The 16,675-nt window shown below is 37.1% G+C and overlaps 1 protein-coding gene across 8 annotated transcripts in view; it reads right to left on the bottom strand.

Moving 5' to 3' along the window:
- The window catches only part of HELZ (helicase with zinc finger), a 157,016-nt gene that overhangs the window by 84,029 nt on the left and 56,312 nt on the right, over positions 1 to 16,675 (bottom strand). For 7 of the 8 annotated variants that reach the window (XM_033438309.2, XM_012535043.3, XM_033438308.2 and 4 more), the window contains 5 exons: positions 16,349 to 16,616; positions 8,546 to 8,879; positions 7,379 to 7,509; positions 2,299 to 2,478; positions 1,652 to 1,756 (listed from right to left, as the gene is read on the bottom strand). In XM_033438309.2, coding sequence (XP_033294200.2) covers positions 1,652 to 1,756; positions 2,299 to 2,478; positions 7,379 to 7,509; positions 8,546 to 8,879; positions 16,349 to 16,616 — 1,018 coding nt within the window. The remainder of the gene's footprint in view (positions 1 to 1,651; positions 1,757 to 2,298; positions 2,479 to 7,378; positions 7,510 to 8,545; positions 8,880 to 16,348; positions 16,617 to 16,675) is intronic. The other variant, XM_004275399.3, reaches the window with a different exon arrangement.

The following is a 16,675-nucleotide window of genomic DNA, read 5'->3' as shown; positions in this document are numbered from 1 at the left end:
ATGGCAAAAATACAGCGCCACATAAAGGCCCAAGTCTTTTCTTATTTTATTCCACTTATTAAATGAAATAACATGAAATTTGTATTTAAATAAATTCAAATATTTTCTGCTAGAGGGCAAGTTTCTGTATTTGGGCCACTACAACTATACATAGACCCTACTGGAACATAACTTCTTATCCTACATGTTTAGATGCACTACATGTTGGATTGTAACGCCCAACACATAATTTTACATGGGAAAAGCTAAACATAATGCTAGCCAAATAATGGAGTTCAGTGTTTATCAACCACAGCTCTCCTGCCCCAAATGTCAAATGACCTATGCTAGGTCAACCAAGCTTTGAGGGGTCTTCACTCCACTGTTTCCAAGCCAAGTACAATGATAAATGAGATTGTCACAGTTCCTACGTAACATACATACACAAACATAAGCACACACACAAGCTCTACCAACAATAAAACATCTTATCGACACTGAAGTAAGAACACTCACAGCAAAAATGCTAGTAGCTAACTCAATTTCACTTAGGGGCTAAAAAAGATTAGAATCTGAAGCAAACTAGTTTTCGATGAATTTATCCATTGGTAAATATCACATTTTCATTTATAGTGACTGTACACATGTGATATTTTCTTATCAAATAAAACTGAGTTCTACTTAAAATACTTATTTCTTCTCTAATTTGTCTTCAGAGTAGAAACAGAGTACGGCATAAAAACCTGTGTTAACAGGCCATGCCACTTTTTTCTCTTTTGTTCTTTTTAATGCAATTGCAAAATCATTCGAATGGCTTTGCTTATGGTTATTAAAGAATTAAATAGCGTAACCTCATTTTTCCATGCCTAAGCTCAACTAGAAGAAAAAGTTAGTGAATTATGATTCAAAAGTGTGGTTAGAAATTAATTTTTAAACAATAATTGTATTTGAACAACATAGGGCATGATATATTAGTTTGTAAAATGGCAAAACTAAACATTAATTCATATAACAATGAGAGCAAATGGTATAATAACCATTTAATGGTTCTTTATTGTTTTCTGAAGAAAAGGATTTTATTCCCCCACAACCCTATATCTAAGAACATTTCATATCCATAGACACTTAGTAGACCTGTATTAACCTAGAATTTTCTTTATCTCTTAAATGATAGCAAAGAGCTATAAGTACCAGTCGGTTACACCGTGCTGCAGAAATCACTTCAATTTCATGCTTCTCTAAATGTGTAGCGTCTGTGAAATTACCTGCATGATCACAGTCAAAATTTTATTTCCATAAACAACTATCACTGCATGACTACTCTGCCATGCAAAATATGCTAGAATTTTAATTAAAATTGATCTAATCATAAATTTATATATAGTAGCTTTTAGAGGAACACATCAAAATCGGCTCAGATTGTAACCACATTTTTTACATACAAAACTTAAAAAAGGATGTCTTTCTCTTTACTTAATGTTTAAGAAATGAATGGTCAAAGATTTTTAAATTTTTCCTTAATTTAAATGGTTTCTTCAAAAGGCATAACCTCCAAATGCCAATGCACAGTTAAAGATTTTGGTTTTCTCAAAGTTACTAAAATCTTTATAGACACCTTTTCTTAAGAATAATAAAGTATGATACAGAGACATAATAAGCCTTAAAAGAATACCTGAGAGGTCTTGCCTGGGGATTGCCTGCTTCTACATATGGATGTAAATAATCCTTTATGTAGAGATCAGCAGCACTATTAGAATGGGTGCAAATGAGAATCCTGCTGAAATAAATGGTGCAAATAAAAAGAATGATGAAACACAAAACCATTCAAGCAGTATAATACCAAAAAAAAGCAGTGGCCATTTTAATATAATACATTTCCCTCAACCTACTCAGTAACCTCTAACATATTATTCAGTTATGCTTTTAGGAAATTATTACTAAAGCTTAATTACTCTTTAAGCTGTAAAGGAGATAAGTTCCCCCAAGTTATTTTTAAATCTATCATATAAAATTATTTTTTAAAAACCCAACCCTTTTGGCACTAACATTTATCACACTCTCTTAGCAGACTTGGCGTTTTGAGGACTATTTAAAAGCTACCATTCTCTATGTTGCCAATTTTTAAAAACAGTACGTTTTCAGAGAATTCAAATTTTAGTGCTTTGGGGTTTGAGTGTGGCTCTTTTTCTTTATTTGTATCTTTTTTTAATTTTTACAAGCAAGATGAAAATCGTCTCTCTAGCCCTTGCTTTGTCTTCACAACAAGGACAGAAACTGTGCCCTGCTGATGAGACCAGGGCACACACAACGCCATCTCACCTGGTCTCCTGCTGCTGGAGAATGTGCTTGACGGCCTGAGCTAGGGTGAATGTTTTGCCGGTGCCATAGGGGCCGATGATGAGAACAGGAGGCAGCTGTATTGAAAGTGGGGTCGTAACGGCCAGAACAGCCTCTTTCTGTTTTGCGTTTAGCCGAGGATCCAACTGCTCATCCCATTGTCTAAAGAAAATTAATATGTAAGTTATTTTAAACACATGCATCTTATTCATAAGCAGAACATGGCACACAAGTATCTTGAATTTCACTGAACCATTAAAAATACTGACATAACATAGCATCTATAAAAACAAATGCTTATTCTAAAACTACTTTTTAAAAAATTCCCAACAAAGTCGGTGTAGGGTGTTTTATACTCTGATCAAAATTCACTTTAGTTATCCTGTCCTTTCCAAGTGCAAAAGATTCTGGTAACTAACCAAGAGACACCACAACACACTTCCAGTCTAGTTGCTATGCAACAGCAGTTTCTTTGCATAGCAAATAAAATGGAAAAGGGAAACTAACTGATTTTCAAATTCTAATCCATTGAAAGACCTCTCAGTAAAATTTAAAACAAAAGAAAAAGAGAAAAACCTGTGTCACTGGTTAAGAGATATCAAACTTTTACAAAGTTCTTAATTCAGAAAATAGCAGGGTTTTTTTTAAGGTCAAACAATATGAAATGTTTTCTGATTATTTTCACACACACAAATAACATACATACGTCCTATTTTTCTGGGTACAGAACACCTGTCATGGCAACACAAATGGCTGTTGTAATGAAATCTATCTTATTAGTGTCCCTTCTATGACTTGGCTAAGTTTTGAAGATTTAAATGGACGGCAGATGCTGAAAGGGATCAAACTAAGTGGAGAATCAACAGCATCCTTTCTCATAACTACAATTATAATACTAAATATTGCAACAACTATGGTAAAAATGATAGAGATGTAAACCAAAATAGGAAGGGCGTGTAAAGAGACTTAGAAAATTTGCAAAATGCCTACAAAATAATCCTGAAATAGGAGGACACAGTTTAGACAGCAAAATGCCCACTCCGTGAGGCTACACTCTACTCAAACAGAAGCTAGTTATTTATGGAAAGTCTTCTTAACTCTTTCAGTTTCAAAAAATTATAACTAATTCTATATATTATGATAGATAGCTTCAAACAAACAAAATTCTCCTAATTTAAAACCTTAGAAAACAAATTTTAAAAACAATTTTAAGCATATAAACATGTTATTATTTATTTTTCTGAAATTTAACTTTTTTTAAGTAAAAAACAAAAGGACTCTGACCAGTGGCACTAGATTTCCTGGAAGCCATTCACGAAAACTCCAAAGAATCCCTCAGCATTAACCAGTTTCTTTACTCATAATTCTGCCAGTACCTAGCAATGCTCCATCTCCTATAAATAAGGAAACTCCTTTAGGTAAGTACTAAGTCCAGAGCTACTACACGTGGCAGACACTGTGGAATGGTTACCCCCAAACCACCTGCAGTGCCCGTCTCTTCCTCCTTCTACTACTGAGCCCAGACAGCTATAATACTACCTTTCCAGCCTCTGTGGCTGGAGACCCAACTCTGGTCAACGAGACGTAAAAGAAGTCCCTCAGAAGGGCTTCTATACCCAATAAAACAAAACAAAGCCTCTCTAGAAGAAAGCCTTCCTGCTCCTTTGCCTTCCTCCTTCACCTTGCTGGAAAAAGCTCATGATAAATAAAACTGCAGAAGCCATCTTATAATCATGAGGCAACAACAGGCATCACGAAGAAAACTAATATGCTCTCTAAGTAGAGAGAAAAGGGAGACTAGGTCTGCAAAGGTACTGCTGAGCCCCCGTACCAGCCCTCGACCACCCAGCTCTGGGCCTCTACTTCTATTTGTTTAAGCCACAGTCAATCCAACAAACTGTCGCTTGCATCTGTACCTGACCACTATGATTCTACGATACCTGACCCCAATGGTTCCTTTATCTGTACATGGAGGTAATGATACTTGCATCAGATAGATATTTTAAAGGATCAAAGAAGATCATGCATGTAAGCTATTAGGAAAAATAACCGAGCAATAAGTGCAAAATTAACTTTGACTTCTATTACTATAATATTTTCTGAGGATCTCAGAAAAAGAAGATATTACTTGACCAGCGCACACTTTTGAAAATCAAAAAATGTTTTTAGAATACCCTCTAATCTCTCAAATTTGGGGACTTTAATGAACTTATGAATGAGATCGATATTCGATTATATACGTAAGTATAAATCTAAGAGATTAGTGACAGATTTACAGGTATAATTCTAAAATATGTCGATATCTCTTCATTTTATTTATACAGACCATTCTACTTGTCAATTATTTCAGTGCAAATAAACGCTTCAGAGTAGATCAGAAACTTTACCAATGTGAGTCATCTCTATAGTTTCTGGTCATGAATGATGAACATTTACAGAAAGCCAATAAGTAAAACAAATTGTCTCTATTTATTATACTACCTGCTTAATAAAGGGAAGAAGATTTACAATAAACATGCTGGTAAAAGTCAACTCTGAATTTCACAATTAAAACAATGTAAAGTCTCTTCAAGTTTACTCTGAATAAAATAAGAGTTATTTTATTCCCTGAACCATAAGTTCTTTTTTTTTTTCCTGGTCTGACGCATTGTTGTGATTAATTTATAGACTACATGCTCAAGAATAATTTCTCAATTTCATTTATCTTTCTATATTCCACCTTATTCCAGAAAAGATTTTAAATGGCTAATAGCTTCTCAGCGTTCCTAGACCTAGATACATTTTAATTACTATTTAAATTATAGTGGTATGAAATCTCTTCCTGCTTGAAAGTTTTCTGCTACTTGACATTTCCTTACTTTTGCAGTTAACACTGGCAATCAGTGGTATTTGAATATACTGCTATACACAATATATTTTTCAGAAGTGAACATATCAAGTCAATGCCTATAAGTTTACTGGTATAGCCTCACATTTGAAACCCTAATTTTCTTCTTTAAACATGATATTCTTATTAACTTAAATGTGTCATATGTTAATAATGTGCAAGGTTGTGTTGGAGATTCAAAGACAAATAAGATGTGGTCTCTTCTAAAAAGCTCAGAGTCTAATGAGAACAGCAGAAATGTACACAACTGAGAAAAATCAATTTTAGAGAAATTATGCTTGAAAGTACAAAACTGACTGAACCTAGCACATACTAGGCATCAATAAATATTTGTTGTAATAATGAAAAGGAAGAGCAGATTCATTTACTAGAAGGAGAGAGCCCTTGAGCGGGACTAAATTTTAAAGGACAGGTAGATCCTCCAATAGATCAATATTGGGCAAACATTATTTCAGGGAGAAAAAAACACAGATAGAACACAGGACTGGGGGAGGGGGAAATGCAGCATTTAATGAGTATAAAGTTTCAGTTTTGCAACATGAAAAGGTTCCGGAGATAAACCACACAACAATATGAGTACACTTAGCACCCCTGAACTGCACACTTTAAAAATGGTTAACATGGTAAATTTTACGTTATGTAGATTTTACCACGATTTTTTTTAATTTTAAAGAATTTTTTAAAAGATAAGGAGGCAAATAAGTTCAGGGCAAATTAAACAAACATCAAGGTAATTCTATATGGCTAGAACATGACGATTTAAAGGAAGAAAGGGAGAGTAAGAAGAAAAAAGTAAAAAGAAACCTGAAAAGATACTGTTGAGAAGCATTGTCAATGAGACCACATAATATGAGTTCTGTATTAGGACGTTCAGACTTTATCTGCATATCAAGCAGAAGCCCTTCAGAGGTTTATAAGCTGTGAAATGAAATGATTATTTTAGCAAAGTAACTCTGGAAGAAGTACGTGGGTTGGACCACAGAATAGAGACACAGACAGCAGGACTGACGACCGACTAGAAGGCTACTGAAATAGTCCAGCTCTAAATTACGCACTGGCTGTAGGGATGGAAAGGGAAGGATGCAGAGAAGCTGAATCACATAAGAGCTAACACTATGAGATGCCACTCACCACTTTCAGGAGGGTGAGAGCAGCAGAGAGCAAGATCACAGGGGCGAGGAGAGAGAATACACTGCAGGTAGGGTGGCCACCCTTGCTCAAGAACTTCGGCAGTAAAAACAAGAATGAGGAAAGTAAAAACAAGGGAGAAATGACTTGGATTTTGTATTATAAGGCATATTTTTCTTTGTTCTGTTTTTAGGACCAGAAGAAATGAAGTGTGAGGGGAAATGATATAAGTCACTACTAGGGCTGGCCCATAAAAATTTCCCACATGGCCCTCCGTGCTCCTGCTTCCCCTTCTGCCAGCTCATGTGAGCACCCAGGGTGACCTTGGAAGCCACTCAGTAAAGATACCAGAGCCTCCGTCAGAGATGGAGCAGGGCCACGCTACCATGACTAGATTGACACAAGTGATTAAAAAATGAACTAGTTTGTGGAGCCACTGAGATTTAAAAAAAAAAAAAAAAAGGTGGAGTGAGCTGGGCATGGGCAGGGGCCAAGAGGATAAAATCCAGTAAAAGAATAAAAAAGATGCAGTCATAGAGCTGTCACTACAGTTAGTCTGGAAACAAAACAGAGGTATCATATTTAACTACATGTAAAGATGTGTAAAGAGACTTAAGCAGAAAAATATTTACATAACAATTAACTTTACAGCATCTTCCATGATACTTCCTCCATTTTCCTAAATTACAAAAATGTCTTCCCTATTCAAAAATTATTTTAAATTAACTATTTGAACCACTTTAGAAAGGCCCTAGTTTCCCTATTCAGCTTCTACTCAGGAATATTCCTAAATTGCTTGGCATTCTATTAAATTAAGGCAGTTGAGAAAAGCAATAGAACTCATTTAGACTCTGAGGAAAAGTGAAGAAAATCGATGATGAACTTCAAATGCTTCATTCTAAGAGTTCTTGTACTCTCTTTTCTCAACTAATAACATCTCTCTTGAAGAATATATGGAAACCTTCTTATAAACATATGAGTTATTTGATACAGATATTCAATTTAAAATTTATGTAACTTCTGGAATGAGATATCTCTTTTTTGTACCTGTTGGGACTCCAAGGTATGGTTGGAGTCATAGTGATGTCTGGAAACAAAACCCCATTGTCCTTGATCCTGTCTAGCGCATAATGCATTTCACAGAGGGGTAATCGATTTAATTGAAACTGAAGTTCAACCTGAAAGACAAAACAAAAAAATTTTTTTTAAAAGCATTAAAGCAAACATCAGTGCTTTTCAGCTTCCTAGAATGCTCTGTGGAGATAGTGTAATAATACTATGCCTAATATTTGCTTTGTTTATTCAGTGCCAGGCACTGTAACATGCACTTTACATAGATTATCCCATTTAATAGCACCAATGACGTGTATACTATTATTAACCTCATTTTTCATCTAAAGAAACTGAGGCACTTGTAAATTACTTAATCTTTAAATAAAGATTATCTGATTCCACCATTCCTAAGAAGAATACATTTGATAAAATTAGTAGAACATCTGTGAAATATCATCTCTCAAGGGTTAAAACCAGGCCTATGACACTGTATTGATTTACTATGAATGGATAATATTCACCAAATGCTATATTTAAAAAGAAAAAAAGAGTAGCTTTCCAGTTAAATATGGCAGACTGAGCACAGTTCACCTAAAAATCAATAAAGACAAAAAGAACAAGAGCAGGGCTTCCCTGGTGGCGCAGTGGTTGAGAGCCCACCTGCCGATGCAGGGGACACGGGTTCGTGCCCCGGTCCAGGAAGATCCCACATGCCGCGGAGCGGCTGGGCCCGTGAGCCATGGCCGCTGAGCCTGTGCGTCCGGAGCCTGTGCTCCGCAACGGGAGAGGCCGCAACAGTGAGAGGCCCGCGTACCACAAAAAAAAAAAAAAAAAAGAACAGGAGCAGATACAACTTCAGATAAGAACTGCCACAGGATCTAGCTTAGTTTATTTTAATCTGTTCTTCTGTTGCTGATTTAAAACAGAAATCAGAAAGCTTGATCTTGTATAAAACTGGAATGTTTTAGATTTTACTTAAAGAGAATCAATTTTCTCTAAAAGTTATCAAAGGTCCAATTCTCCACCCACCAGAATCAATATTTCAAAGTCAACTGCACTTCTAGCTGTGGCAGAGGGAGGGAAAACAAACCAGAAGAAGAGGATCTGCTGACAGGGAAACTACAGACAACCACAGTGAAGCTGCCACACTTCAAAACATACCTGTGTGTCATAATCAGGCCGAAGATTAAGTTCTTCACAGCATTCCCTGGATATCCTTAAAAATATATATTCTTTTGTTTTTTCTTCAATAATAGCTTCATAAACCTTCTCTTTGGTTCCCTGGGTCTGTACTAACTTCTCTTTAGGGACTGGTAATAAATAAACAGCATTGACTTTGGTCATCACCAGCCGTCCAGCCAAAGTATCTTCAGAAAGTGTTTCAGTAAGCTTGAAACGGCCAAAAAGCTGTCCATTCTGAGCATACTTTGCACCTCCAGAAACTCCAGTGAGCATGAAGCTTGCTAGAATCTGCAATTGCACTTTAAGGTTGAACCTAAGTCAGAAGCAGAAAATGAGTTTGAATATTTTACATCAAAAACATTAAAACTAAATAAGAGAGTAAAACAAATCAAATATAAACATAGAAAAATTAAAGGTTCATTATCAATTCCACTCCACTGAGCTACAAATTATATACTGTCTTTAATCCAAGCTGGAAACAACAAAACTTTAAGTGAATAAACTCTCCAAGTTTATAAAAATGCATGCTTAGTTGTGTTGAAGAATACACATATTTTTAAGTTTGAGCATTTAAAATGAAACTAGGTACGATTTTTTAATAAAATGAAATATGATGTATTAGTTAATATGAAAGTCTGTTTGAATATACCATTAGGACAATCAAGACTTTAAAATCACCTAAAGCCAGAAGGAAATGTACTGTACTGAAGCTACAACAGACTTTTATTAAACTGCTGCTTTCCAAGTAGATCTTACCAAGATTCTAACCATAAAATTTCTCTTCCAATACCGCTGGCGAATAACATCCAGAATACATTTTTATTCATGGCTACATCAAGGCAGGTCTCATGCCCAAATTATGGAAAGAAAAGTTAAAGGCTATCTTATTAGACAATGGCTGGTGCACTCACTCCCACTTCCATGAGCACACGTGAGCATGAAAGAGAACATGTGTATGCAAGAAGCACAGAGAATCAAGATTAATTCACACAGTCAAGAAAGATGAAGTGAAAGAAAGATTTAAATTAATTAATAGCTCTTCTCCTTTGCCACTCTGAAATGGTGCTGTGAGAGAGAAGACACAGTGGTAACAATGGGAAGACTGTCTCCTTTTTCTTTTCTTTTCTTTTTTTTTTTTTGCAGTACGCGGGCCTCTCACTGTTGTGGCCTCTCCCGTTGCGGAGCACAGGCTCCAGACGCGCAGGCTCAGTGGCGATGGCTCACGGGCCCAGCCGCTCCACGGCATGTGGGATCTTCCTGGACCGCGGCACGAATCCGTGTCCCCTGCATCGGCAGGCGGACTCTCAACCACTGCGCCACCAGGGAAGCCCTGTCTCCTTTTTCTTAATAAGGTTTAAAAAATTTGAATGAAAAAACTGTTTTATAATCTATATACCCATTTGTGGAAGAGGCTACTTTTTAATGGTACTACTGTATTTTCTCGTGATTTTCTGAAATTTTCTGAATTTTCTTGACGTGATGTCAAGAATGTCTTATAAATTCTTAAGGAAAAAGAAAAAAAAACCTTTTCTAAAACATTATGCACTTCTGTAACACAAACATCTGTACTGCTTACAATATTAGGAAACCAATTCTAATTAAAACATTATATTCAAATTTTGAGTTTCCATTTATATACTTTAAAGTTAGAAAACTGTAAAACTAGATAAATATTTTAACAGAAATAAGAAAACACTTAAGGAAAATAATACATCTGAACAGCTATTTATGCACGTAACAAGTCATAGCGTTTATAAGCTCCATTAGTTATTTTAAAGTACACTTAAGGGCTTCCCTGGTGGCACAGTGGTTAAGAATCCGCCTGCCAATGCAGGGGACATGGGTTCCAGCCCTAGTCCGGGAAGATCCCACATGCCATGGAGCAACTAAGCCCGTGCGCCACAACTACTGAAGCCCGTGCGCCTAGAGCCCGTGCTCTGCAACATGAGAAGCCACTGCAGTGAGAAGCCCACGCACCGCAACGAGGAGTGGCCTCTGCTCACCGCAACTAGAGAAAGCCCACGCACAGCAGCAAAGACCCAACGCAGCCCAAAATAAATAAATATTTAAAAAACACTTAGAATACTGAAGGTTCCAAAAAGATATGTAAAAATATACTTTATTATAAATATAAATTTAATATATAATAACGTGGCTTTCTATGAGGATCAAATGAATTCCAGGAGTACTTGCTCTGTGTATCATATATATATATAGAATTTTAAAAAATCATGTTATATTTCTCTCATTCTCTATCCATATTTCACTAGATCCAAACTAGAAAAGTACAATATAATTTAAAGAAACACAGATTGTATGTTATCTACTTATGTTTGATTCTTTCAAGACTGGAATGTGCACTAAGGATTCATATAAAAATAAGTCATAAAATGAAACAAAAGTATACCACCCTCCCCAGTTTACATATAGTCTATGTTCACCTTCCTTTTTTTAAAAAAATAAAATATATGCTTTACAGAAGAACAGGAACCCTTAGGTTTTTCATATGAAGTTAAATTTCTACTTTGTTTTTATCATCCATATAACTGATGTGTGGTCATTAACAACCTTCTCAGAGCAAAGAGATTCCTTGCAGTCCACTCTCAATTCACAAGTGACCTCTCTGTTGCTAAACTTGATGTCCAGCTTTCTGATCTTTTGTAAAGTTATTATTACTTTGCGACCACTTTCCGTTTCCTTTAAACTCCCTCTTCCACTGGCTTCTGTACAGTCATCCTCTCCTAGTTCTCCTCCTACTTTTCTGGCTGTTCCTCCGTCTTCCATCCAAGCACCACCCCCCTTCTAAGCATCCACCCTGCTCTCTCCTTACCCTGCCAGCTCTCACAAGACGAGGACGCCCTCTCCTAGATCTCTCAGCTCTGGGCTGTAAACCTAACTGCCAAATACGCACATTGGACTACATGCTCTGCAAATTCAGTACAAGCAAAAGAGAATCACCATGTGACTTCCCCACGTACCACCCCAAACCAATCCTCCCGTGTATTAGACAGCTTAGGTAATGGCACTATCCACCTAGTTGTCCCAGCCGGAAACCAAGTTATCCTTGACCTTGTCTCTCTCACCAACCTTCATTCCCCATCATACAATCACCAAGCCCTGTTAGTTCCTCTTATTCCTAAATTATCTGCATCTCAACATTTCTAACTTGAATTACTGTAACAAACTCCTACCATGTCTTGCTTCAGATCTATTCTCCAAGCCACCACTAGAGGGTCTCTGTAAAATGCGAGTCTGATGATAGGCGGCTCTGAGGGTAAAGTGTAAACAGCTTTCTATCTCACCACCCCACCACACACCTCCCTTCCATTAAAATTACGATGACCGACTTGCAGCTTCCTCCACAACTCTATGCTCTTATTCTCCTATCCTGTTTCTTCAAACTAAATACCTTTGTCCTGTTTCTTCACCTGACAATTCTACCTGTTTTTCAAAATTCAGCTTAAATGCCACCTGGTCCAGAAAGCTGACTTTGATATGTCATTCAAGCTCTGGGGAAACGAAACGTAACTTGTTTACCTCAGAATCAGCAATGACCAGCCTAGAACCTAACACTTCGAATACTCAATAAATTCTGTTCATTGAATTAATTTTACATGCTTGTAATAATCTGATTTTTTTTCCAGGCACCATATTCCCATTTCACCTACTTCATATTATTCCCTAACAAATTCTTGTAATCCCATAATGTTTTCTCAACTAACTTGGGTAATATATTAAAGTTTTACTGTTACATCTATTTTAGAATCTACCATCCCAAAACACTTGATGACAATTTAGCAGGCATGAAAAATTAATCTCACAGTTTTAAAGCAATAAGAGAATTCTTTTATGACATTGAGTTGTGCCTTGCAACAAAACTCTTGAGGCAGAGACACTAGAACTAAGAAATACAGCTTTTCCTACAGAAGAGTCACCATATGTTCAAGATGCAGACATTAGAGACCTTCTCAAAGTTACAGCTACTAATATTTAATTTTTCTAAAAGATTAACAGGCTGAAACTAAAAAGACATTAGTAAGCATTCTTAAGTATTAAAATAATATGCATTTTTGAGATTTAGTAACTCAGAAATACCTAAAATACAAAATATATCCTATAATTAACAAAGATACGTCTTAAAAAGAAGGAAAACCATCTTTCCATGGTTCCATGCCACATTTTAAAATCAACTTGAAAGCTTACAGGATTCCTAACATTTTTGGAAATGGCAGAATAGTAGCCCATGGAAGTTTCCGGCCGATTTAAAACCATACTTCCAGCTAAAAGAAATATGGCTCCGTCTATGTTAGAAATAGTTATACCTCTTGAGTGTAACTTTCAAAACACTTCAAAGCTATATATAGTGAGTCTCCCTTCATGCAATTTCTGACTAAATGAATGACAACAAAAGTCAACCATGGTAATAAGCCAAAACACAGCTGGGTCTACTGAGGCAGAGCCACAGAACCAAGGTTGAATCAACAGAGGCCTCAGCCACTGCAATGATGAAAGGAGCGTCCGCGTATCGGGCTTGTCCTGCCAGCTTTAGTGCTGGGCAGCCACAATGCCCCAGTCCTGCAGGCCACGACACACTCTGATGCACATGCACATGAGAGCTTCAGCCAGAGCCAATTTCTTTTGAAAATGTGTATCTTAGAATGAAATCAATTTCACTGCAAGGTGGAATCATTATTGAATGCACAACACCATGTAGCTGAGGACAAGAGAAGTTGAAAATAAATCTTGAAAGAACTCAGAAGCATATTCTAAAACTTAAATGAAATGCAGTATTATTCTTACCATCTCCACACATCTCATACTAAAACTTCACATAAAAAGAACTCTTAATATCTGGACTGCTTTGAAGAAAATCATCTTCCTTTAAAAAATAAAAAGATAAACCTGATGATCAAATTCAGCCTCAAGCCGAAATACATTTTTTCTAATCTTGAGAGGTTTCATTCAATCCATTTTCAAAAAGAGAAATTCTAAGGTGACCACGTAAAAGTACAGGTCTACCTTGTTTTACTGCACTTCATTGTCCTTTGCAGATACTGCGTTTTTGACGAACTGAAGGGTTATGGCAACCCTAAGTCAAGCAAGGCTATAGGTGCCATTTTTCCAACAACATTTGTTCACTTCACGTCTCTGTGTCACATTCTGGTAGTTCTCACAATATTTCAAACTTTTCCATTATTATTATATGTGTTATGGTGATCTTTTATGTTACCATTTTAACTGTTTTGCGATGCCACAAAACGCAACCGTGCAAGACAGAAAACAACTGTGTGTGTTCTGATTGCTCCACCAACTGGCCGTTCCCCCATCTCTCTCCCTCTCCTCAGACCCCCTATTCCCTGAGACACAAGAGTAATGAAATTAGGCCAGTTAATAACCCTATAATGACCTCTAAGTGTTCAAGTGAAAGAAAGAGTCACATGTCTCTCACTTTATATCAAAAGCCAGAAATGATCAAGCTTAGTGAGGAAGGCATGTCAAAAGCTGAGGCAGGCCAAAAGCTAGGCCTCGTGTACCAGTTATAGCCAAGTTGTGACTGTGAAGGAAAAGTTCTTGAAGGAAATTAGAAGTTGTACTTCAATGAACACACAAATAGTAAGAAAGAAAAACAGCTTTACTGCTGATATGGAGAAAGTTTTAGTGGTTTGGATAGATCAAACCAGCCACAACAGTCCCTTAAACCAAACCCTAATCCAGAACAAGCCCCAACTCTCTTTAATTCTATGAAGGTTGAGAGAGGTGAAGAAGCTGCAGAAGAAAAGCTTGAAGCTAGCAGAGGTGGTTCACGAGGTTGAAAAAAGAAGCCATCTCCATAATGTAAGTAGAAGTGCAAGGTGAAGCAGCAAATGCTGATGCAAAAAGCTGTAACAAGTTATCCAGAAGATCTAGCTAAGATACTTAGTGAAGGTGGCTACACCAAACGGCAGATTCTCAGTATAGATGAAACAGCCTTCTGTTGGAAGAAGACTCTACCTAGGACTTTAGAGAGGGGAAGTCACTGCCTGGCTTCAGAGCTTCAAAGGGCAGGCTGACTCTCATTATGGGCTAATGCAGCTGGTGACTTTAAGTTGAAGCCAATGTTCACTTACGATTCCAAAAATCCTAGGGCCCTTAAGAAATATGTTAAATCTACTCCACCTGTGCCCTGTAAATGGAACGACAAAGCCTGGATGACAGCACATCTGTTTACAGCATGGTTAACTGAATACTTTAAGTCCCCTGTTGAGACCTACTGCTCAGAAAAAAGATTCCTTTCAAAATACTACTCCTATCAATGCACCTGGTTACCCAAGAGCTCTGATGGAGAGGAACAACAAGATTAATGTTGTTTTCATGCCTGATAACACAACATCCATTCTAAAGCCCATGGATCAAGGAGTAATTTCGACTAACAAGTCTTATTATTTAAGAAATATATTTCATAAGGCTATGGCTGCTATAGACAGTGACTCCTCTGATGGATCTGGGCAAAGTCAACTGAACACCTTCTAGAAAGGATCTGCCATTCTAGACGCCATTAAAAACATTTGTAATTAATGGGAAGAGGTCAGAATATCAACATTAACCATAGTTTAATAAAAGAAGCTGATTCCAACCCTCATGGATGACTTTGAGGGGTTCAAGACTTCAGTGGAGGAAGAAACTGCAGATGTGGTAGAAACAGCAAGAGAACTAGAATTAGAAGTGGAGCCCGAAGATGGGACTGAATTACTGCAATCTCGTGATAAAAAGCTAACAGAGGAGGAGTTCCTTCTTATGGATGAGCAAAGAGAGTGGTTTCTTGAGATGGAATCTACTCCTGGTGAAGAGGCTGTGAAGACTGTTGAGATGACAACAGAGGATTTAGAATATGACATAAACGTAGATGATAGAGCAGTGGCAGGGTTTGAGAGGATTGACTCCAGTTTGGAAGAAGTTCTAACTGTGGGTAAAATGCCATCAAACAGTGTTGCTGCTACAGAGAAACTGTTCGTGAAGAGTCAATCGATGCAGCAATTTTAAGAAATTAAAATAAGACACAGCCACCTCAACCTGCAGCAACCACGAACCACCCTGATCAGTCAGCAGCCAGCAACACTGACGCAAGACCCTCCACCGGCAAAAAGATTATGACTTGCTGAAGGCCAGACGATGGTGGGCATTTTTTAGCAATAAAGTATTTTTTAATTAAGGTATGTACCTTTTTTTTTAAGACATCCTGATATTTCACTTAATGGCCTACAGAATAGTGTAAACCTAAGTCTTATATGTACTGGGAAATCAACAAATTCATGTGACTTGCTTTACTGCAATATCTGCTTTATCGTGGTGGTCTGGAACCAAGCCCACACTATCTCTGAGGTGTTCCTGTATAGTCCAATCCTTATAATTAAAATGTAAGAAACCAGTATGAATTCCCTCAATACTACTTTCATGATTATTTTTCAAAATATGTGGTCTCCTTCAGTTTTTGAACATTTATTCGACAAATAATCATTGAGTGTTTGCCCTCCCACTGACAGAGACCTCCTGAAGAGCAGGGACCATGCGTTTATACTCCCAGCACGCGGCAGCAAGGCACTGTACACTAGGGATGCCAAGGTGAGCACAGCTCTTCCCTTAAGCTCATATACCAATCCTGGATAACAGCTACTGAATAACAACCGTTTCACCACCTGGCTGCGCTTAGGCACCCCTCCGTATTTTAAACATGAAAAATACTATCCAAAGGGGAGATTCTAAAAAAGAAAGAAAGAAAAGCAAAGTGTTTCTAAAGTAACTTACTTGCTGACTTCCTTATACTGGGCTATCTCCTCAATATAAAGGAGGTCATGCAACCGTGACTGATAGTTGGTCTTGGTCAATGATTTGTCTAAAACGGACTGGGTAAATAGCTGGTCAGCAGAGAGAGGAATTTGGTATCTGATAAGAAGGCTCTTCTCCAAATCAGTAGTTTCATTAGGTTCAAAATCTATAATAGTCTTAGAAGAAGAATCCCAACGCTTAGCCGTGGTTACTAGCTGCTGTTTTGCATGCATCAGGTACTCAAGATCTAAATGGAAACAAAAAACACATTCATAAAGGAACACAACATTAAAATTCTCAAATAAT

This window comes from Orcinus orca, chromosome 19 (assembly GCF_937001465.1).
Source record: "Orcinus orca chromosome 19, mOrcOrc1.1, whole genome shotgun sequence".
NCBI lineage: Eukaryota > Metazoa > Chordata > Mammalia > Artiodactyla > Delphinidae > Orcinus > Orcinus orca.
The sequence above is the reverse complement of the archived record's forward strand: the minus strand, read 5'-3'. Positions and strand labels throughout refer to the sequence as shown.